General features: G+C 47.6%; 1 protein-coding gene across 10 annotated transcripts in view; it reads right to left on the bottom strand.

Annotated features, from left to right (window-relative positions):
- The window catches only part of SRGAP2 (SLIT-ROBO Rho GTPase activating protein 2), a 230,964-nt gene that overhangs the window by 37,919 nt on the left and 175,862 nt on the right, over positions 1 to 17,183 (bottom strand). For all 10 annotated transcript variants that reach the window (XM_004756459.3, XM_004756461.3, XM_004756460.3 and 7 more), the window contains 3 exons: positions 9,850 to 9,934; positions 7,096 to 7,123; positions 5,340 to 5,364 (listed from right to left, as the gene is read on the bottom strand). In XM_004756459.3, coding sequence (XP_004756516.1) covers positions 5,340 to 5,364; positions 7,096 to 7,123; positions 9,850 to 9,934 — 138 coding nt within the window. The remainder of the gene's footprint in view (positions 1 to 5,339; positions 5,365 to 7,095; positions 7,124 to 9,849; positions 9,935 to 17,183) is intronic.

Here is a 17,183-nt window from a genome sequence, read left to right as displayed (position 1 = left end):
ACAGAGGAATTTATAGAGGTGGTGGGCGATATACTAGGGGCTTTAGATGGATCAGTCCTGGTAACAGTCGCATCGGGTGTGTATTGTTACTCTCATTGGACAAAAGAGGAGATGAAGGCTTAGCAAGGTGAAACAGCTGCTTATAGTGACACAGGCGGTAAGTGGCAGGGCCAGGATCAAACACAGGCAGTCTCCCTCTGAAATTGCACATCTCGCTGTTACCTAGCCTACACCCCTACACACTGTCAAGTGTGTATACCCAGCCTGCATCCCTGGAGCTCAGCAAACACTACCCAATATGCATGCCAAGCCATTACTAAAAACCAGCAGGGTTTTATAATACAGCTAAACACAAAACAATTCAGCTAAGGGGAAGAAAAACATTAAAAAAAAGGGCCCTAAACCTAGCTAAAAAGGGCTGTAGAAGTTCAGGACAGGGCCACCTAGCTGATTCAATTGGTGGAGAATGCGCCTCTTGATCTTGGGGTTTGGGTTCAAGCCCCACGTTGGATATAGAGATTACTTAAAAGGAATAAAATCTTAGTTTTATTTTTTATTATTATTTTAGAGGGAGTGGGGAGAGAGAGAGGGAAAGAGAGGGAGAGAGAATATTAAGCATGCTTCACACCAAGCCAGAGTCCAGAGTAAAACACTTAATTGACTGAGCCACCCAGGTGCCCCCCAAGCAAAACAAAATCTTAAAAAAAAAAAAAAAATAAAAAGATTAGGACAGAGACTGGTTTTTAAGTGGTATGGGTCCTGTGGCTTCTGCCCCTTTCACAGGTTTGCTTACATCCTCAAGTTTCCAGCTGTGGCCCTGGGGTTTGGCCAAGATCAGGGAAGGAGCTGGATTTCATGAAGAAATTAGGCTGCCGAAAGCGTGTTGTGGCCTCTTACTCCCAGGCTTACTGGGATTGCTGCCAAAGGAAGGTGTGAGGATGCCGAGGTACAGCAAGGCTCAGGAAGGTCTCAGGGGCCCAAATGCTCATCGTCATGACCCCCTAACCCATCTGCCTCCTCCAGTTTTCCCATCATAGCAGCTGGTATCTTGTTGCCACCCCTGACTTCCACCAGTCAGTCCAGGGCGATCTGAGAGGAAGAATCTTCGTCAGCCCTTCCATACTCTGATGAAGAAACTGGGTTCCACCATTAAAAATCAATCAACCCATCAATCAATCTCCTTTTAGAGGTCTTTTTATGTTTACCAACACTGTTATTACATTTTTCTTTTCTTTTTTTTTAAAGAGTTTATTTATTTATTTGAGACAGAAAGAGAGCAGGAGCTGAGCAGAGAAGCAGAGGGAGAGGGAAAAGCAGACTCCCCACTGAGCAGGGAGCCCGATGTGGGACTTGATCCCAGGACCGAGCCCAAGGCAGACGCTTAACTGACTGTACCACCCAGGTGTCCCGTTATTGCAGTTTTCACTTCTAAAGAGTAGTCAGAGTGATCATGAGGTTAGTGATATGAGGGTTTGTAGAGGTTTTCTGGCCCCAGCTTTGTATTTAGAGACCCAGAGGAGGTAGGTTGGGAAGCTCATGGGTTACTGGCTTCAGCAAGTTATGGGACTGCCCAGTGCTGCCTAGACTTGCAGGAAATGGAGCAGTGACAGTCAAGGGAAGCAGCACTGCAGAGAGCAAGACACAAGCCTGCCTGTCCGTGGTTACCAGCGGTACGTCGCAAGTAGCCCAGAGGGTCAATCGGTGGCAGATAAGAGTGGGCTAGAGACCGGCCCCACCACACAACATTATTTTTCTAGTCTCCACTGCTCCAGTGGAGCCCAAGACAGAGTCTAGTGGGAGCAAAAACTGGACAATGTCATGAAGGCCTCAGACCCTCCTACTGCCCACCCCCTCCTTGTAATACTTCTGAGCTCTGACTGAATTCGTTTCCCCAGGATGTGCCCGTGTGCTCCCATGGGGCCCCGAAGACCCTCCCTTCACCCCTGATTCTGCACACCACGGATTCTGCCCCCAGCAGCGTCGTGTGTGCTCTCTTCCTGGGTCTGTCTCTCCCCTTCCTCCTCTCTCCTTCTCTTCTCCAATGTTAGAATCTAATGTTTAATTCTTCAGTTTGCGATATATGTGGTGGTATAATCCTGGGCTGGAAGGGGCCTTTAAGGACAGTTGGGCCAAATCTCCATTGGACCAGATTAAGGGTCATTTCAACCAAAGGCAGAGGGAGAAAGGTAGCAGGCATCCCTTGGAAAACAGTAAAGCAGTCCTGTGATTTGTAGGAGAGAACAATCAGGAATGTGGCCAGATGGTTCCTAAATAAGCTATGGTTTGGCATAATTTCTCCTGAGGTTGAGAGTTAGGATTTTCGCCGGGGACTGATCTCTATTACATTTGTTAGATTTCCACTTTACCAGGGGAGAAAATACAAGTCTATGCGACTGATTAGATGTGGGTGATGGGAAAGAAAGAGGCGTCACAGATAATATCCAGGGCTTTGGGAATGTGAGGAACAGAGAGCCCCCCCTCCACCATCAGGAGAAACAGAGAAGTTAGGGGATGTGCTAAGGGAGTTAGAATGGGGCGGGGGCGGGTGAGACGGATGCTCTGGGGAGGAGGCGCTATCTCAGCTCCCAAGCTTATGTCCCGCCGATCAGTTCGACATTCGATCCAAAGACTCAGAACAATGGACACTTGAGTTAGGAGAGGAAGGTTCCTCTAAGGGAATGAAGCGAGAAGGGAAAGAATATGGAGAAAAGTCAAAACGGCATCAAACCTTGGGAGTGAACCTACCCTTAGAGAAATGGGGAAAGATGACTAGGAAGAGGCGAAAGTGATGGGAAAGAGAAAATACTGGGCTGGAGGGTAGCAGGGAAAGCTGGGAAGAGGCAGCCGAGACAGAAAAGGCTGGGGTGGTTTGAACCCAGGCTTTGCTAGGGTCAAAACTGGAACCCACAAGGGACCCTCGAAAGCTACCAGATTCTTTGTCTTGTTTGGCTGACTTGCCATAAAAAACCAAACAATTATTTATTTCCTTATACAAGACTGCTCATCTTCCAGATGACTATTCACCTGCCTGCAGAGTGTAGGACAACTCTTTGCCGACCCACCATGAGATCTGAGCCGCTGCTGGGCTGGGAGGGGTGGGGTGGCTGGGGGATGGACACCGGGGAGGGTGTGAGCTATGCTGAGTGCTGAGAACTGTGTAAGACTGATGGTTCACAGGCCCCTACCCTGGAACAAATACTACATTATATTTTCATTAAAAAATAATAAAATAAAATTTAATAAAAATCTTAGCTGCTGGAGAGAAACTGGGACAGCAGAATGGAAACAGGTCTTTATCTGATTGGATTTGGGGTGCATCCTGAAGCTCTTACGCAAACCCAGCACCAGGCACATGTGCTCTGCCTGCCGCTGTGTAGACGTGGCAGGATGGCACCAGATGGGCGCTGCTCCCCTGACAGCGCGCCGGGCCAGGGCCGCCTACTGCCCGCCTAACCGTGGTCTCCCGCACGTCCATGGCCACAGGGGAGGCTGGGAGGCCCGCACACCTCGTACCTCTGTTCCAGCCAGATGCAGGACGCTCAGTTTCAGCCCAGGAACTGAAACGAACAATTGCTAAGTTCAGCCCTATCCTTGGTGTCGAAGGGAAAAAAGCCAGCTCCCTCTTTAAAATATCCATCTACTAATTTTATTTTTTTTGAAGATTTGTTTGTTTTAGAGAAAGAAAGCATGCATGCTAGTGTGTGTGTGTGTGTGCGCGCGCGCCGCAAGTGAGGGGGAGGGGCAGAGGGAGAGGGATCTTTAAGCAGACTCTCTGCTGAGCATAGAGCCTGATGCGGGGTTCGATCCCACAGTGCTCAGATCATGACTTGAGCTGAAACCTGTCCACTTATTAGTTTTAAATGCAAAAGATTATCCTTGGAAGGCACTCCATTCTTCTCTAGGGATTTTTTTTTTTAAAAAAGATTTTATTTATTTATTTATTTGAGAGAGAGTGTGTGAGCAGGGAAGCGGGAGGAGAGGGAGAGGATCTCAAGCAGACTCCAAGCTGAGCATGGACCCCAACGTGGGGCTCCATCTCGTGACCCTGAGAGCCTGACCCGAGTCGGATACTTAGCCAACTGAGCCACCCTGGTGCCCCCATTCTTCTCTAGTTTTAAATGAAATGATGGGAGAAGGGGCAGAAGAAAAAAACAGAGGAACCAGAGGAAGAAAAGATGCAATGAAATTTGTATAAATTAAAAAATGTATAATTATATCTGATTACATTTATACGTAATTATATTTAATTATAAATTTTAAAATGTATAATTATATCACTACAATGAAATCCAAAGCAGGGACGTGGAAAAAGCAGTGACAGAAAAGCTAGGACAAGGGAGAGCACTGCCATCTGAGTATCTGGTGGGGGTGCCCAGCTGGTGGAGCCGTCACAGGGGCTGAAGACGCTGTTGGGGCCGCTGACACAACAGAAATCATGTGCCCTCTACATTCGATTACCTCCCTGCGGCTACCACCACTGTGAATTACCCACAATGATTTTTTAAAGCCTGGATCAGTTCTCCCCACCCCTAGCAGACACAAAAGACACTGTGGAACGCTCTCCCCCTCCTCCCTGCTTAATGGCCTGCTACATAGCTGGTGTGAGTATTTGTGATAAAATATAATTAGGAAGTAAAATTTGCTGTTGCAGAAAATACTGTAATTATTATTTTTTTCTTTTGCACAGTCACAAGTACTATTTAGACTGTCCACTGATGTGCACTACCTGGCCCTGCCTTCCAAGATGCTACCCTGAGATTGGCAACGAGAGCCGGCTGACCAGTGTCAGGTTTTAGTACGACCCCAAAGATCACACGCAAAAGCACAGAGCTGAGCATCAGGTGGCCAGTCAGTCATTCTCGGGCCAGATTTAGCTTCGCATTTTTAGCATGTCTAAGAGATGCAACCAGGATGACCACAACTCCAGTAGAACAAAAAAAAAAAATCTGCACACCTACAGCCATCTGGTGTAGATGTCTGACCTAGGTGACCAGCTTCTGAGAGCTACTCACATTTGGAACTTAACTATAAAATGTGAGGCCCTTTTCACGGTGTCCTAGAGAAGCGACAGCATGGGCATTTGCTAAGTCAAACCAAATCTCCAGCAACGAGGAGGAGGAGGCACGACTAGAGAGGGAGGAATGTCAGGAAGACTCCATCCAGCTGAGACGGCTACATCAGTGAAGTCGCTGTACTGTTAAACGTACTCTGACTGAATGGTATCTTCCAAATGCAGGCGAGAAGTCAGGAAAGGCTGTCCTGCCCACAGCAGGGTTCCATAAACACCTATGGGATGTGATCATCATACCTGATCAGCCTAGCTCTTGCTGGGCCCTTACCTGCTTCCTCACGGTGGAGCTACGCCTGTGGTTGATCCCGCCAAATCAGAGAGGAATGGACCAGCACCAGGGAGAAAAAAGAGAAAAGGGAATTAAAAACAATCTGTGTGTTAATTAATGAAGCAAGCAGTATTATTCAGTTCAGTGTCAGAACCAGCTAAGAGACTTACCGAGTTACTTTCCAAATTAAGCCCAATAAGGCTCTTTCAGAACAGAGGTCTCTGTACTTACTACCTGCCACCATTCAAAACCAGACTAGGAAGGAACTAGTTCAAGGTGCAGGAACATGTATCTGCGTTGGACAGTAAGATTCTCTGTTTGCAGGAGACCCAAGGAAACATCAAAGGAAGCTACAGTTTTCTTTCTCTTGGAAATCTTTAGGGAGCAATTTTCCTAGAGTTTCAAGGACAAAGTAGCAGACTGGAAGGAACCTTGGCAATCCTTCGTGTGATTGTCTTGCAAAGCTGCATGGAACTTTAGACACCTCTTCTCAAAGGGACTGGAACTCAGACACAATCTCCCCAAGCAAGGACAGCAGCGCAGCCCCGCCTTTGGTGACATGAAGGCCCAGAGTCTGGCTGCTGGGCTCCCTTCTGCCAGGCGGCTCCTGAGGAACCTCTTTGGAATCCTAGAGCTCCTCGGATCTAGTGGAATGCTCTTTCTTGTCTCATAGAGGAGGAAACTGGAGTTCGAAGGAGGGAAAAGAGCAGCCCACGGTCACCCACCATAAGGGAATTCAACTCAGCTTTTATTCACTCCCAGAGCCTTCCCCAGATATGGGGCTTCAGGTGAACTTACATTAAGACTCTATCACCAAGACGATATTCATTCCATGGGATTCCATTATCCTGGTTCCCTCTAGTCAACAAGACTGGTATATTAATGGGATCTTTACCATAATCCACAGTGACAAAACGATGAAAGCCAAATGAAGCTATTTCTAAATAATGAGCCTATAATTGTAAATGGCCTCATGATTATTGTGTGTGTGTTGGCAGATATAAGTGGTTGATATAATGGGCTAACCCAGGGTCTCTCAGGAGTCCAGCCCATGAAAGCTCTCTCCCCAGTTAAATCAGCACATTTTTAGGCATCTGAGAACCGCTGGCTGGATGCATGCCTTGCTCTCGGCCAGCTCACGAGTTTTCTCAGAGCAGCTACATGACTGGGAGGGAAAATATTTGGCTGGGGTCGGGGAGGGAGGGGGAGGTGGGGAAAGACTGGGAGGGCTGCAAACTTGTACATCAGGCATGGATTTCTACCAATGCTGTCTGGCAAGCCAGTGCAAAGTAGTATTTCATTATCCAGCAACAGTGAGGTGCTGTCATCTTTTCCACGCAGAAAATCTCAGGTCAAACGCTATCTTCTGATCTTCCTTCTCTGGGTCACAGATATCCCCAAACCACATGCTGACATCCAGCAGCTAAGGGTAGGTTACCAGGTTCTTCCAGAGCCAAACACTTCTTTTCCTTGCAGACTGGATGGCTTTGGGGAAGCCTCTGAAACTACTTCAGCAAATGACAACCCTTCATCCCATTCTGCTCAGCTCTCGCCCCAAGTCACAGCAGACCCCCTTTTCCATCTGAGGCCAGATGGGTTCAGCAAGGCAAAGGAAAGGAAGCAGTCCCCGCCCTAGTCCCCTCCTTAGCACAGAAACCCAACGCCTCTGCACTTCAACTCCTCAGCTCCTTCCCACCGTGGGACCCCCACGGGCCTCTCTTCATCCCTCCCACGGGCTGACCCAGGCCACGCCTACCTTGCCAGACTGCAATCTGTCCGCTGACCTGTTGGAAAGACAAAGGCAAAAAGCTCACGTGGAAGCAGAAGGAGAGAGAGACGAAGACTCACTCCCAGGAGCTGACTGAAATGCCCTCCCCTTCTCCCCAGGAAGCCACTAGCCTCACGGAGTGACTGGCCTTCCAGGCAGAAAAGAAGAGAGACGCCCAGAGCCTCTTCCTGGGCAAATGCTGGTTCTCATGCTTGCTCCCAGCGCTGCTGCTATGTCCCTGACGCTGAGGTGTGCCAGCCCCGCTCCCCAAAGGGAAAACGGGGTGGCTGTAGGGGAACAACAGCAAGGCGGACCGTGTTTTAGAGAACAAATTACTAGAAGCCTTCCCAGGGGTGAAATCAGCTTCTCTTCTGTGTATGTGGATGTGTGTGTGACGAGGGAGGGATGAGTCTGCTTGCTCCAGAGTAACGGACACACACGGACACACACACACACACACACACACACACACACAACACACACATGGTGTGAGAGTGGCAAGGAAAGAAGGAAGAAGGAAGAATTGTTTGCGGGGAGGAGGGAGCAGATAAGAACCTTCTAGTTTTCAATCCATATGAAATTCTCTTAGGTTGGCTGGGGGTGACAAGGGAGAAATGAGATTTAATTGCTATCAAATTTGTGGTTCTCAATCCAATAGCAGGCCCTAATACTAAGTTTAATGGATCACAGCCATCTTTAAAAAAAGGAAACTCTTCAAGTTTCTAAGAATTCTTATGTTTAAAACAAAAAATACATAGGCATATGCACATGGGCCACGATGTGATGTGTTTGCTTTCAGTTCACCAAGCGTGGTCTGCGTTCAATAAACCAGGGGCAACGCCAGCCGGCGCTGAGCTGGGAGATCACGCCCCACCAGCCTCCTCCACGCTCCTGGAAAAACAACTCCAAGGACCGGCGGCGCGGGGTGGGGGGTGTGAGGAAGGGCTTCTGTTTGCCGTTAAAGGTTGCTAATTGTCGATTACACTTCGGCACATCCTGAGCAACATCCTCCCCCTCCCCTAACGGCCTCTCATTACTAACGGCTCCGCTTTCATCTGCGAAAATATTATTCCGAGCCATTATTTTCAACATCTGTCCCATTTCCATTCTGGAATACTCACACACATCAATTATCCCTCTGTGGCAAGAACAAGGGGCTCTCGCGTTACGGTGACAAATACATTCAGAAGGCGGGCCGCGATGACTTACACACAGGAAGGTCTGTGGCTATTTCTTACTGCTCGAGCTTGTCATCTTTAGATGAAGGCAATTTGCGGCATTAATGAATGGACGCCAACCTTCGCCCCTCCGCAGCAGCAAATCTAGTACATGTTTGTGTGTGTGCAGACCCACTCACACTCACACACACACACACACACACACACTCCCAAGGTCCTGTTCTCCATTTCACTTATGAGCTATGTTCAGATTGTTTTAGCCCAAAAAAAAAAAAAAGGTTAGAACTTGCTTCAAATAGTTCTGGGCTTTCTTTTCTCCGATACCCGATGAAGCTATCTGATAACCCAAGAGTGAAGATTTTTCTGTAAGAAAAGCTGGGCTCCCAACACCTAAACCTGTTCAGCCTGAGTCCCTTGGTTGGCAGGGAGGAAAGAGAACAGGAGTGACCTCACAGGCATTCTTCACATAAAAAAAAAATGCCTCTACAATCACAGGATCAAAGATATCAGAGATAAAAAGAATTCAGCATCTGGGGGAACCGTCCAGCACGGGAGGAGGATCGGATGGGACGAGCGGGAGGGAGGCTCCGATGTGACAAGTGTGGCTCTCATTCCTGATGCCAATGATCCAGCAAGTACCCCCCATGCTCCTCTTCACTCTGCAGTTTGTCTGAAAAGCGCTCAAGGGTTCCTTTCACGCGTGCCTTCTCTGCTGGTCTGCCTCCCGCCAGTGCTGCCATACACTGCTGTCGCCTCCGCACCCCGTCTCGGAGTGGAGAGATGAGCAGGGCGGGGGAGGGTGGGGGGCACTCAGAGGCACCCCCAACCTGGGAACCCCATTAACCATAGGATGCTGAGAGCTAGGCAGGACTGGGGCAGGCTGCCCAAAACCCCAGGGAAGCTTCTCTCTCAGCCTTTGTCTTCTGTTTGACAGCTGAGGAGACAAAGTCCAGAGTGCCAGTCCAGTCCCCTGCTCTGCTACTTTCCAGGGTCTGGGTAAAATCATCCTTGATTCCTGGACGAGACAGGCTGTTCAGTACCACGGCCTCAGCGCGGCCACAGCGGACAGGGCTGCCGCTGAGCCGCAGGACCCTCCCAATCGGAAAGAAAGCGCTGCTCTACACAGGCGTCTGGGGGTCAGGCCAGCCTTCGAGAAGCCTCTCTTCTCCTCAGAGCCGCTGCTCACCAGGCTCGCCGGCCCTGCCCGCCGGCTGCCGCCTCGGTCCCGTTACAGAGGAGCAGAGAGTTTCCACAAAGTGTCTGGAGGGTAAGAGACCCATCGGCTCCTGTGCCCCAGCTGTGGCAGAGAAGGGGGCCGGGGGAGAGCAAGCACGCGCCCTTTAAACCAATGGATGGTGCACACCAGTGCTTCATTAAGCACCGGCCTCCTCCCATTACTCAAGCAGTCACTGGGGCAGCGACTTCCCATCAAACAGACTAGGAAAAGCAATGCATTCACATAACAAGATCAGGCCCGAGGGGCTCAGGATGGAGGCTCAGCCAGGTAGCTCGGGGCCTGGCCTTCCCCTCATCGCCAAACCTCCAGCCGAATTCCCACACTCACTTTCTCCCAGGGTTTTCTGGAGAAGGTCGTGCTTGGCTTGTAGCTTGGTGATGAGGTTCCTGCCCTCCAGGTACTCCTTCATTTTCTGTAAGGGAGGAAGAAAAGGAGCGGTCAGACTCCTGAAGAAGCAGCAGCAGGAGGGGAAAAAAAAAATCACAGATGCTCAGCTGTACAATTTCCTTTTTACAAGAGAGCATTTCGTTTCTGACCCGATTTCTACTAGGTGCCTTTTTTATCTCTTTGTTTCTACTCAGGCCCTGAGCATCTGGATGGCTGCTGATTTCCAGGATGCCTGAGTCGCCTGCTTTGTGTTCTCTGGGGAGCGAGCTCCATGCTGGCCAGTCCCAAACCATCTCTTAGAGCCCCTCAGCCATCCCTTCTGGTTCCCCTGAAGAACAATGGGCCAGGTGTGGAGTGGAGGGACTCACTGAGCCCAGATCCTCTTGGTGTGAGGACACACACCTGCCACTTGTCACCTCCGCTGATATCCTGCCACACCCTGGCCCCTCCCTGGGGTGCATTCCAGCACATCACGACTAATGCCAAGGGCTGCGACCCAGCACGCACAGCATCTCCGTCTGAGCTCTCTCTTACTCGGCTCCTTCCTCTCTTCTGCACGGAGTCTTGGCAGAGACCTTGGGATTTCTGAGCATTTGAAGAGAGGGGCTGCGGCCCCCCGCCCCGCATATACATGTAAAGGCAGTTCTCAACACAAGACAAGGTGATGGAAACGTACTTCCAGCTGTTCCACCCGTCAAAACACCATCGCTGTGCAGCATTTTCTGATCTGACCTCTCTCAGCCCTTATCTGCCCCCGGAGGGACTCGATTTCCCTGGACAATTCATCAAATCTTCAAAATAACCCTACGAACTCGGATTAGCACATCCCCATTTTACGGATGAGGGCACCAAGATTTGGAGAGATTAAACAGGTTGCTCAAGGTCAAACAGTGAGTGAGCTGCGGAGTCAGTTTCCAGACACAGGTCTTGTGACAATTCGGGGCGTGCGCTCAACCGACAAGACAGCACACTCCATCCGTCAGGGTGCCCAGCAGAAGGAGGAGCAGAACAAAACTTCAGAGTATTAATTCTTTATATACGTGGAGCAGTTCAGGAGTTTTCAGAGCCCCTTAGCACATATTACCCACGTGACTCTGCAGAGCACGTTAGGGAAGACAACATCGCTGGCTGCTTGCTACAGATGCTACAGATCAGAAGATGACCTTGGGAGATGGCGGCTGAACTGCAGGTCGCTGCCAGCTAGGAAATGGGAGTGCCAGGCCATTTTGAGCCTTGACACGGTGTCTGTCTACACTACCCTGCAGCCGTTCACAGGGACCATCGTTCACCCTGGTTGTCTCCTTATACAGTGGCTCGCGTCTGCTGGGCTGGGGGTCATCTGCCCACATCTAAACTCAGAGGCAAATTGGTATGATCCGTGACTCATTGGAGACACACGACATAGTGGAGGAGGGAAAAGTGGATAAAACATTTCAAATTGCAATACTTCTGTCCTTCTTTCGATGTATTAAGCAACAAGGATAATTATACATCAAGTGTCCACATAGGATGAAGGCAGGAAAGAAAGGTGAAAAAAAATAGGAGTTACTTTTACTCTGTACCTTTCTGTACAGTGTAAAATTTTAACCAAGAGTGTGTATTTCTTCTCTCTCTTTCTCATGCAAAAACAAAGAAAAAGCCTGCTTTCTCGGGGATGCACATCCTGGCTTTCCCATGTTCCCCAGGTGTCCCTGCATGTACCTCTGCAAACTGCACATGGCCCGGGCACAGAGAGCTTCCAAGTCATGTGTCTTCCTCTCCAGACTGCCTTTTCCCTAAGGTCAAAGTCATTATTCTTTGCATCCCTGATGCTTAGTACCATGCCCAGCTGACAGGAGACATTCAATAAATGCTTGAAAAATGAGGAAAGACACGAACAGTCTCATTCTCCCCTGAGAGAACCTTCCTCAGTGGTCACAATCCAAGCCCTCAAGTGTAGCCCTACTCTCTCAATTAAGTCTAAAGCAAACAAAAACAAACCCTATACCAAATCATTTCTGTTGCTTTACTTCTGACCTGTTCCCTCTGCTCCTTTGTGTCTGTGCACGAGAACATCTGTGTGACAACAAGACTCCCTTGTCACCTTCCCCTTTCCATCTGCTCCAGCTGCCCGCTCACCTGCTGTCGGTCTTTCCTGGGTGACAGCCTAATCCCCACCCAGTGCCTCACCGTGGGGCTGGGAACAGCACGGCAGGACCCAGAGGTGGAAAACATTCAGGAAACATCTATTGCTAACATCTCAACCCTCAAAGGCCCCTCTTCGGCAGGTCACCCCAGGAGACTCTAAAGGTTTCCTAATGAGGAAAAAAAAACCTCACCAAGAAAACTGTAACCCTTAAGACAAGACCAGACTGCTCAGAAAACCGCCAATATTCTCAGAGGAGATGGATGCAAATTCCTTCCTCTCACTCATGTTTCTACTTGTGATTCCGGAAATGAATTTTTCATTCATGTCACTGTTTGAGAATTAACTCTGGCTGTCACTTGGCGAACCATTAAAATAAATAATAATCTGATAAAGATGTATGATGGGTCACCTTTCCAGGTCCCCTGAAATCCTGAAGGATCAAAAACTATGCTGAGGTTGACCTGCATCCCTAAGAGCAGAAATACTGGTTGGAAGTTTTTCCATGTAGGTAAGCAGGCGGTGGGAGGGAAAAGCCGTCCCGGAGTTCACAGGCATATTGTCACCTCCCTCTCCCTCCTGTTAGTCAGCCCTGGTCTGTATGAAACAGAAGCTGAGAGAAACGACCTGGCCTTTACTGGCAGAAGACCTCGGTTGCTTGACTGGATAGAAAGGAGCCAAGGCAGCTGAAGGCTAGGAAGGCACAAGCGGCTTTCTGATGACTTCTGGAGACCAGCAGGCTATGAAAAGAACTGCTGGGGCGCCTGGGTGGCTCAGTTGGTTAACCAACTGCCTTCAGCTCAGGTCATGGTCCTGGAGTCCCAGCACTGAGTGCCACATCAGGCTCCCCACCCAGCGGGGAGTCTGCTTCTCCCTCTGACCCTCCCCCATCTCAGGTTCTCTCTCTTATTCTCTTTCAAATAAATAATCTTTTAAAAAAAGATTTTATTTATTTATTTGACAGAGAGAGATCACAGTAGACAGAGAGGCAGGCAGAGAGAGAGAGAGGGAAGCAGGCTCCCTGCTGAGCAGAGAGCCGGATGCGGGGCTCGATCCCAGGACCCCGAGATCACGACCTGAGCCGAAGGCAGCGGCTTAACGCACTGAGCCACCCAGGCGCCCCTAAATAAATAAAATCTTAAAAAAAAAAAAAAAAAAGTAGGAAGGGAGGCAAAGAGTCTACTGAGTGGTTTGATTCTGTTTGCCACTAGAAGCCTTCAATTCAGTTTTATGATCTCATTAATTTACTTCTTAACAATTCCTAACTGATTATTAACTGCTGGCGATGAATTTTATTTATTGAGAAGTATTAATGGAACAGTTTTTCTCTCAGGGCCCTTCCTCCCTGACAGACACTTTGTTGCAGCAAGATGAAAGAGCCTGAGTTGAGAAACTGGAGTCCTACCGCTTACCTTGGGTGAGTCACTTACCCCCCCATCTGAAGAACCGGGATAATCTACCTGTCCCCCAAGGCTGTTAGCAGACAGCACAGGATGACAAGCGTGGCCATGATTATAGCTCATAACCCAATCATCCGGCGGTCAGGAGTATCCCTTCCTCGTATCTGAATCACCCGCTCAGATAGCCTAAAAACACAACTTCCCCAAACCTCTTTGCTTTGTGCTAATATATAAGACAGTGGAATCAAAACAGGTTTCTGATCTTCAGAACAAAAAAGTAAGAGGCACCAAGAATGTTTTTCCAATTAATTTAAAATACCTCTTCCCTTTAGTATGATGGAAGTATATAAATCTTATGGAAGCTGCCGATGCCTTGGATTTTTTAAAAAAATATTATTTATTTATTTATTTATTTGAGAGATAGAGAGCGCATGAGCAGGGAAGAGAGGGAGAGGCAGACCCCCTGTCGAGCAAGGAGCCAATGTAGGACTTGATCCCAGGTCCCCGAGATCCTGACCTGAGACGAAGACAGATGCTTACCGACTGAGCCACCCAGGTGGCCCTCCGCCTTGCATTTAATCTGTGTGAACTGAAGGCCATAAGCACCCACTGCTACAAAGGGGTGCGGTGGGTGGAGGAGGGAGCCGTGTTGAGCCAGCCCCATGCACGGAGACACACAAATGTCATTATGGGGTGGCTGTGTCCGCGCCATCCAGGCACCCTGACGTTTCTCTCCTCTTCGTCAGTTTGTAAAGCCGGAAACGGCTGTCAGACAGAATACGTAACAGAGGAGACCTGTAAAATGGCAGGCATCTCCCTCTTTAACTGACAGGGTAGGGGCCCAGTAGGGACCTACTTAGCACACATTTCCTGAGTGCCTTTAGGAGAGGACCAAGATAAAAAAAGAAGATCTTGGACCACACCAGATCTAGGTCTAGAGCACTGCCCCAATGGCCAAGATATCATCTTCTCCCCTGTGTTCTTACCAATTTTGTACCCAAGAATTCAGGCAGTTTATCTTTATCAGCCATGACCTTTAACTCCTTCTTCACTCCTTCCCCCATATAAAACCCCGTAACAACCCCCATACACGGAAATACTTAGGAGAAAATGCCAGTCCTGGGCTAAACAGGGAGTGTTACTTCCCACGAGCTGGGAACTGGTTAAATAAAAATGATGGTGAACCCATTCATACAGTGGAATTCTGTGCAGCGATCTAAAAAAGGAGGCAGAGCTCTTTAGACTAATATGAAAAAAATTAAGTGAAAAAAGCAAAGTGAAGAACAGTATGAATTGGGCTACTTCTATTTATACTTCTCTTTATTTGATTTCATTGTATTTCTAATGTAATTCTATTGCATTAAAGGATAAATCAATGGTTGTCTACACAGAGACTATCTCTGGAAGAACACAGAAGAAACCAGTTTCAATCTCTGGAAGATGGGAGAGGAAGTGAGGGCCAGAGAAGGGGAGGAAGCATGACTTGTTGTGTGTAGACTGTTTTGAACTCTTTGCATCTCCCCAAATACATATATTATATATATATATTTTATTTATATATATTTTATATATTCATATAGGTAAACATATATTTTAATATATTTATATATAAATACATGTATTTATATATAAATATATATTTTATTTATATATATTCTATATATTTTTTAAATTTCCTTATTTTTAACAATCACAGTAAAAAAAAAGCAATGAGATAAAAAGTAGACACTGCTGGGCTGTGTGTTACAAAAGATGAGAGATGCACAGCCCAGAAGATCAGGAAACATCACCTCACTTAGGGCAAGAGAGAGGAGAAAGCTGGCCTGTTTCTGAGCCTTTCTTTCACCTCAGCTTCTTCAGCAGAGAGGACAGAAAGAAGCCAATGGCCTGAGACCAGCTGACCAGAGTTTTAGTTTTATTTATTTACCTATTTAGAGAACATGTGCATGTGTGGTGGGGGAGGTGGGGGGGCAGCCAGTGGTGCAGAGGGAAAGAATCCTAAAGAGGCTTCACACTCAGCGTGGAGCCTGTCAAGGGGCTTAATCCCGTGACCCTGAGATCAGGACCTGAGCTGAAATCAAGAGTTGGACACTTAACCAACGTAAGCCACCCAGGCACCCAGCCAAGTTCTAGCTTCAGCTCTTGCTGAGTCCCTTGGAACAGCTACCCAACTTCTCCGAATTGAGGGGTTTTGGTTTTGTTTTGTTTTGTTTTTTCATCTTTCAAATGAGAATGTGGTTAGATGATTTCTAAAAATCACTATAAGCTTTTAAATTCCATGTTTACTTTCTTGAGACTCCTGCAAATGACCGACCTTTATAGAACATGCTTAAATTTCCAATCGATGTCCTCTTGGCAGATCGATTTGATGACAGCCGACAATGACTAGACAGCTTTCTTGCAGCCCTGTGGGTTGCTAGGCACACTACCTACAAGTCAAAGCCATGGTAGGGGACCTCTTCCCAACTTTCCAAGGGAGGGGAACTTCTAGGATGCTCTACTCTGATGTTTCTGAAGGACACAGAAAAAACCAGGGGCGACGTCTGTGGAGGCAGCAGACGAGGAAAAGCACATCTACAGTTCTGTGGGCTTCGTACAGTGTGGCAAACACAGGTAGTCATGCTAATATGCACACCCCCCCTTATTTAAATGTCTATTTTGCTACCCCCCAAAAAGCCCTTTTATCATGAAATGAATTATTTGGTGCATTCCCAGCACTAGTTACAAAAATGATGAACTCTCTTATACATCGATTACTACAGAAGCCCAGACAAAAAAAAGTGCTCCTGTTAGCCGTGAAAATTTGGACATAATTTTGGTAAGTAGGCCCTCCGGCCGCAAAAGACAGGAAGTGGACTAGGAGCGAAAGGGTGGGCAGGATTTGAGGTCATCGGTTTGGATATGGTCATCCCTGCTCTTACTAAGGGTCAACTTTGAACGCATGTCATTGCTTTGCTGAAAGCCAGAAAGTAATTCTGACAGTCTTAAATACAGATTTTTATGTCAAAATTTCTTATTTAATAAGAAAAATGGAAATCTGCTGCAATGTAATGAGATTGGGTCATTAAGTAGTGTTCTATCTAAGCAGTGCAGACAGACCAGCCAAACAATCCTATTATTAAAAGCCTTTAGAGTGTTCAACAACCTCCTGAGATAAGAAAGCTTGGGGTGGCGAGACAGCCCTCATGATAGACAAGAAGTTCTCGTTCTGTCTAGCCCGGGCTTTGCATGCCTTTATGCTTTGTACAGACTGCTCTTTTCTCAAGGAATGCCATTCTCTGCTTGATTCACTGCCTGGTTCACTCATCCTTCAAGGTCAAGCACAAAAGTCACTTTGTATGAGATGTTTCGCCAGCTCCACCCATCCTGGCCACCATTCATGTGCCTGTGCACGTAGCTGAAAATTTTCATACTTATTTTTTTGATTGCAAAAATCAACTTACTGTAACTGTTTTGAAACATACAAAGTGAAAATGGAGGTTCTCCCTTCGGATGCCTAATCCCATCATTCCCCTCTGCACTCTGCACTCCCAGCATTCCGAGCTTTGGCACCATGTTTAGCACAAAGAAGATCCTTGATAAGTTATTGATGAGTAATTCAATAATGATTAATGAATAAGTTAATAATGACTAGTGACAATAAATTTTCAGCACTTAATGAGCACTCTGTACAGACCAGGCAGTGTGCGAAATATTTTACAAAAAGAATGAATGGGACAAAATATCATTCCGTTATTTCTCTGTGTAGA

This window comes from Mustela putorius, unplaced genomic scaffold, assembly GCF_011764305.1.
Source record: "Mustela putorius furo isolate JIRA1106 unplaced genomic scaffold, ASM1176430v1.1 tig00000508_pilon_pilon_pilon, whole genome shotgun sequence".
NCBI classification, from domain to species: Eukaryota; Metazoa; Chordata; class Mammalia; order Carnivora; family Mustelidae; genus Mustela; species Mustela putorius.
Note: the sequence above shows the minus strand (reverse complement) of the source record. Positions and strands in the feature narration are given on the sequence as shown.